Consider the following 6,674-nt stretch of genomic DNA (forward strand, 5'->3'; position numbering starts at 1 on the left):
ACTTACTACCCCACGGAGTAAGTATTGCCGTATCTCCGTTCTACATAAATGGAGGTTCTGAGAGGTTAAGTAACTTGCTCAAACAGCTCTTGGTGGCAGAGCAGCATTCAAACCCTGGCCGGATTCTATAGCTGGCAACCTTACTCCCAGCTTTCACCTGCCGACTCTAATCCTGGTCCCTTTCTGAGCCTCCCAGACTGTCCTGTTCTGTGCACACCGATAGCCCTTTTGCATTTGTGACCTGGCCCTCCTGGCTGGGCTACAGGTTCCAGACCTTCCCAGCCCCAGGCTTCAGGCCTTGACACCACCCTTGTGCCCACCTACTCCTAGCTGCCTGGCCCTTACCTGTGTTCTGGTGCTGGCGGGGGTAGGGATGCCGGGGCCCGGCTGGGCTCAGGGGCTGAGGGGGCTGGGCCCTGCTTGCCGCATAGCCCAAGGCCCAGCCCCAGTCCCAGGCCACAGGGTGGCCCAGGTTCCTGGGCCACGCTCTTCAAGTTGCCCATGTCACTGTGCGTCCACTCTGCTGCCTGCTCCAGCAGAGCCCTGGCCTTTTCCTTAGGAAGAGGGAGTGGACTGAGAGGAGGGGGCAGTGGGAGGGGGCTCTCCAGGGCTGGCCCTCGCCCCGCCCCTGTCCCATACACAATGGGACAGGAACAAGCCCGGCTGGGAGGCTCTAAAGCCTCAGCTCCACGCCCGCCGGCCTGGAGGGTGGGGGGCCGGACGCCTGGGTTCCGCTGTGAGGACTGAGGCTGATAAGTGGGACCCAGGTGTCCAGCAGAGCCCCGGGGCTGCAGCATGGGGGCTGGGGCATGGGGGAGTGGCAGGGTAGAGCCACCAGGGGGTCATAAACGCCCTTCTGTGATGTGGCACCAGACAGAAGGGCCTTTGGCCTCACCCCTGTGAACCTTTCCCTGAAGGGTCAGGCAGAAGGTGAGCACCCCTTCTGCAGCAGGGCATGGTATGGCATCCCACACTCTCAGTGACCACAGGGACCTCTAGGGTCACGCAGCTCCTCTCCTTCACCTCCCCCTATACATACAAGAGCTCCTGGATCCCTACCCCTGAGTTCTTTTGGGTTCTTGGGGATAGAGGCCCAGCAAGGATGCAGTGACTTTTTGTCCTTGAGTCTGACATTAGGGTATCCCTTCCCCTCCCAGCCCCAATTTCCTGGAATCCCCACACCCCCATGACTCAAGTGGGGGACACAAAAGAGCAGGAAGTTGCCATCCAGGGCCTCCACCCCCACCCTGTCATTCAGTGACGCATGCTTCCCAGGGCTGCAGGTCAGCAGAGAGACTAGGGCCGAGGCAGGGTCAGCCGGCCAGGGAAGAGCTTGATGCCTTGGTGAGAGCATGTGGGGCTAGGGAAACTACAGTTCCCAGAATGCAGGTGGGGCGTACCAGTGCTCTCAAAGCACTTCAGGCCAGAGTGCATGCTGGGGTTTGTAGTTCTGTGCCATCTTGTGGGGGCTGGAGAAAGGCCACTAGCTGGACATCTGGTCCACAGGGGTCGAAGCCTCGTGATTTTGAGACCTCAGAGACTGAGAGAAAATTCAAGAAAGAAACAGAAGCTGAGAGACTGGGAGAGGCAGAGACTGGGAGCGGCAGGCAGACAAACAAACAAGAGAATTTTTGTTGGCCAGACTCCTCTGAAAAGCAGTGGAGGATAAGATTGGGGTGGGTCTGGGTGGGGGGCAGGCAGGCGGAAGGAACAGGCTGTGCTCAGAACTCTGGGGTCACACCAAGAAGGTGGGGTCTGCCAGTTTTGGAGGGTGGAGGGTGAAGGGGCCTCATAAGCATGCAGAAGGCTGCTCCTGGACACTAGTGTGCCCTGCTGCCCCTGTCTCAGGAGGAGGGAGATGGAAGGGTGGCTTGGGCTTTGTCCCATGGCCCCAAGCCTGAGGCCCCACCCCACCCCACCACCTCGCCTTCCCAGGGGGGCAGGGGATGGGATCTAGCCCCTACTTTTCAGGCATCTTCTACCATGCTGGAGGAGACAACAGATCCCAAGTCTGGCTTCAATATTCAGCCAACACTTGAAATGTGCATGACCAAGGATGACTCATTTTCCTAGGTCCCGGTTAATGGAGCTGTGACTGGCATCCTCGGGGTCAAGGTGACAGCCAGCATCAGATGCTGACATCCTTCTGTCTTTTTTTTTTAGACAGAGTCTTGCTCTGTCACCCAGGCTGGAGTGCAGTGGCATGATCTTGGTTCATTGCAACCTCTGCCTCCCGGAGTAATTCTCATGCCTCAGCCTCCCGAGGACAACAGGCATCCGCCACCATACCTGGCTAATTTTTTTTTTTTTTTTTGAGATGGAGTCTTGCTTCTGTCGCCCAGGCTGGAATGCAATGATGCTATCTTGGCTTACTGCAACCTCCGCCTCCTGGGTTCAAGCGATTCTCCTGCCCCAGGCTCCTGAGTAGCTGAGATTACAGGCACCTGCCACCACACCTAGCTAATTTTTGTATTTTTAGTAGAGACAGGGTTTCGCCATGTTGGCCTGGCTGGTCTCGAATTCCTGACCTCAGGTGATCCGCCTGCCTCGACCTCCCAACGGGCTGGGATTCCAGGTGTGAGCTGCAGTGGACTGCCGTTGTCTTCTTGCCTGCACCACTGGCTGTGGCCTGTCCCTGTGGCCTCCTGACCCTTCCCAGGCCTTCCAGTCCCATCTGTGCTCCATGCTCTGCTAGATTCCTCTGGAAAGCAGGGCTTACCTTATGCTCTGGCTCTACCCAAAACCCTCAGCCAAGGCCAAAGCTGCTCCAACACATTGGCCTGGCCCTCATTTTCCTCAGTGCACTGCTTGAATCCTCTGTTCTAGGCAAATGGGCTTTCTCGTGTCTCCCTAATAGTCCTGTGCTTCCCTGCCCCTGAGCCACTACTGTGCTGTTCCCTCCACCTCTCCCTTCCCCCTTTGACAAATGAAAATCTTTCTCTTCCTTGAGGCCTAGCTCGGCCAGCTCTGGAGGTGCATCACCCATGCCTCCCTCCTAGAGAGCAGGTACCTGCTGCAGAAGGTGCTGGTGGCTGACAGCTTCCAGATGCCAGCCTTTAGTCCAAGGCCATGTGCTTCCCTGGAGGCTTGTGTAGGATATAATAAATTCCTCTTCTAAGGTTTTAGACTGTAAATTGTTAAGTACAATGAGTCCTGAGATTCTCTCCAAAGAACCAATGCATCAGTATGTTCAGCTCCCCTGTTCTTTGTTCTTCATTTTAAAGTTTAACTTCCATGTTCTCTTCATCTCCTTGCCCCTAGTTTCAGTAAACAACCCCCTCCTAGCCTCTATCACCTGCCCCAACCTGAGTCACCCCTGGTCACTTGCTCTGACCTGAGTTATCCTGAGTCACCTGTCCTGTAACCATAGTTGCTGCCAAACTGCTCACCCTGCCAATCCGGTTCGTACCCCTGCTCTCTTTAAAATAGCCAATTGCAATTAGCTTAGATTGTGTGGTCCAACCCTAGCCAACAGGGGAATGACACAGCAGTAGGGGCTACATGCATTAGGGATAAAAACCCCTTCCCTTCCCTTGTTCAGGTGTGCTCTCGCCATTTCTCCATCTGTGAGATTCACCCTTCTCTAAAAGTAAAATTGCCTTGCTGAGAAAATTTATATCTGAGTGCTACTTCTTTTGTGGCACTGAAAAATTCTTTCTAACACTTAGACAGTAACTGAGCCCCAGGGCGTCTGTGGGCTTACCATCCCCTGCTGGGCTGATGTGAGGCCCTTCTTCTTCCCTCCCTTGCAGATGTGAGCCCAGCATTGTGGGCCAGATCCTGCCCCTGCCCGTCCCGCTCCTGCTCCCAGTCGCTGTTATCTTTCTCAGGCATTGCCCCCAGTATTCCTCTTATGCTTCCAACTCCTGGGACTCTGCTTCCTGAAGGACTCAACCAACACAGCCGCAGGATGACTCCTCTGTGGGGCCTTCCTTATGTCCCCTTCTCCATGCTCCCTGGGTGGCTGTCACCCTGTCCACAAGGCCCTGGGGACAGCTCTTTCTCTGGGTTCTCCTGGTTGTGATTTCTGGGCAGCTTGGTCTGTGGGTGCGGGTTCTCACTTAAATGAACCTGTGTGCTCTGGAAGACACAGGCCAGTTCCCCTCTGTGGGATCCTCTGGGTTGAGCTCCTACACTGAGCAGGATTGCTTCATACATTGGCTTGTTTTGAGTGGAGAGGGGCCACTGAGAAGGGAATTGGCTGAGGCTAGATGGGTCTGGGTGGGCAGAAAGAAGTCAATCTAGGTGAAGGGGAGGGGTCCAAGAAGGAGCACTCTGTGGCCACAGGGAGGATGGGTTTACAGTTCAGTACAGCCAGCACTGAAGGCTGAGGGTCACAGGGAGGATGGGGTCCAGTTCAGTACGGTCAGCGCTGAAAGCTGAGGGTCAGAGTAGGTCTGGATTGGGTTTGAATTGGGGTGGAGGATGCCATGGCAGGGTCTTAAGTAAAGGAGGAAGAAAAAGTCAAACAGACAGGAAGAGTCAGAGGTGAATGCTCTCTGGACAGGGGATTCCCTGCTTCCCCTTTCTTGGGCCATCGCCAGTGTTGTCCTGAGTGTCCTGCTTTCCACCAAGGTGCTCTGATGAGAACAGCTGATTCCCCGCCCTGTCGGAGGAGGCCTGCCCTCCCCAGGGCTCTGCCTGGTGCTGGCCTGCTCTATGCCTGCAGCCCTGCCAGGAATGATGCCGATGCATCTTAGTGGCTGATTGCTCATGTTGGTAACCATGTTTTAAAGAGTACTTTCCGAAAAAAGTTTTCAAGGTTGGAGGTTTTGTGTTTGGCTGAAAGAATTTCCATCTTAAATCATGAGATCTGAAGCTGAACGGGCTTTGGAGATGATTTGGTTGGGAACTGAGCCCCCTTGTCCCTGACAGTGGCTGTGCTCCTGCCTCAGGGAGGGTTGGCCCAGACCCCAGGGATAAGGTGACAGCCTTCTGTGGGTAAGGACCCCTCCCTGGGGGAGGGCTGTGCCCTGTGCCCCCTGCCCCCTCCACAACGCCGAAGAGGCAGCAAATCTTGCTCCTGCCTTCCCTCTCAGACCAGAGTGCTGTGTAGGGCTGGGCGGGGGACGCCTTGACCTTGGAGGGCTGTGTTGGGAAGGGAAGGCCTTGGGCCTGGGGTGTGTGCATGGGGGCCTGGGGGGTGAGGGCTGGGGTGACTGAGCGGAAGTCCCTGACTCTTTATAGCCCAGCCCGGGGCTGTTCAGTGTGAGCTGGAAGTACCCCACCCTTGCACTATGAGCAGCTTCCTTCCTGCCTGCTGGCAAGGACGGGGTGGGGAGCGGGGAAAGGAGGGAAGGGAGGCGGGAGCAGCGGGAGAGGGGCGGGGAACAACTGCCGCCAGGCCTCCCCCTCCCGAGGATGTAACTCATGCTGAGTTCTGGGGGGCGGAGACATTTGCTCAGCTTCCAGATTGCAGAATTGGTGCTGAACATTTGGTGAGGGCGTTGGGGTGGGTTCTGGGGTGCTAAAGGTTCCGGCCTGTGGAAGGGGTTGCCTGCCTGAAGAGGCTCCTGTGTTGATCCTGGGCGCCCCCTGGCAACCTCAGCCCTTCTTAAGACAGCCACATGAGGGCAGCAGAGAGCCGAGGAGGAGCGATTCCAGCACAGTCCTGGGATCAGACACCATGAAGGGAGGGGGAGACCCAGGGGATGCAGGGGGAGACCCAGGGGTTTGGCGAGGAGCCCACGGCGTGTGCCTCTGAGCCCACATCGGGTGGTGGGTCTACACCAGCCATCTGGGGTCCCAAGATGGCTCATTTGGGCCCACCCCCAGAGGAGCAGGTGCCTTTATTGGGACAAATTCTCCCCTCCCTGCTTCCTGCATAGACCACGTGGGGTGTGTCAAACTGAAGGTTCAGGAGGTAACTTCACATACACACATACACGCACACACATACATTCATGCATGCATGCACACTTTCTCACACATACATATATCCATGCATGCATGCACACACATACACATATACACGCACATACATACATGCATGCATGCACACTCACACACACACATACATCCATGCATACTCTCTCTCACACACAAATGTTTCGGGGAACGTTTGGCTTCCCCGCAAATTCATATGTTGAGATCCTAAGCCCCAAGGTGATGGTGTTAGGAGGAGAGGTGTTTGGGTTGTTGAGGTCGTGAGGGAGGAACCTTCCTGAATAGGATGCGTGCCCTTAAGAAAAAAACCCCAGAGAGATCCCTCACCTCTCCATCATGTGAGGACACAGTGAGAAGGTGCTGTCTATGAACCGTGGGTCCTCACCAGACATGGAATGTGCCAGCACCTTGATCTTAGACTGCAGCATCCAGAACTATGAGAAATAAATTTATGTTGTCTTTAGGTCACCTGGTCCATGGTGTTTTCTTACAGCAGCCTGAACAAACTGAGACACACACACATACATCCATGCATGCATGCACTCTCTCTCTCTCTCATACACACACTCTCAGGGCAGTGGTGTGGAAGGAAGAATCTAAACCTGAAGGTTGATCAAGGCCTGGAGATGCTCACATTTCCCTTGGGAAGGTGAAAGTTGGTCCAGACCCCCAGGAACCCCCAGAGGCTGGCAGACCCCTGCCACTGCCAGGGTAAGGTCTTGGGTTTCCAGGTCACTCAGTCTGGCAGCCAGGCGGCAGAAGCGTCTCTGGAAGAGGTTCACCAGGCT

The 6,674-nt window shown here is 55.6% G+C and overlaps 1 protein-coding gene across 5 annotated transcripts in view; it reads right to left on the minus strand.

The window, feature by feature from the left end:
- Positions 1-3,268, minus strand: part of NOS3 (nitric oxide synthase 3 (endothelial cell)) — a 26,127-nt gene extending 22,859 nt beyond the window's left edge. For 3 of the 5 annotated variants that reach the window (XM_011984354.1, XM_011984355.1, XM_011984353.1), the window contains exon 1: positions 346-813. In XM_011984354.1, the coding sequence (XP_011839744.1) occupies positions 346-797 (452 nt within the window). In that variant the 5' untranslated portion in view covers positions 798-813. Of the gene's footprint in view, positions 1-345; positions 814-3,010 lie in introns of those variants that run through there. The other 2 variants (XM_011984351.1, XM_011984352.1) reach the window with 2 other exon arrangements.
- Between the last annotated feature and the right edge of the window lie 3,406 nt (positions 3,269-6,674).

The sequence above is a fragment of the Mandrillus leucophaeus genome, unplaced genomic scaffold, assembly GCF_000951045.1.
Source record: "Mandrillus leucophaeus isolate KB7577 unplaced genomic scaffold, Mleu.le_1.0 Scaffold266, whole genome shotgun sequence".
NCBI classification, from domain to species: domain Eukaryota; kingdom Metazoa; phylum Chordata; class Mammalia; order Primates; family Cercopithecidae; genus Mandrillus; species Mandrillus leucophaeus.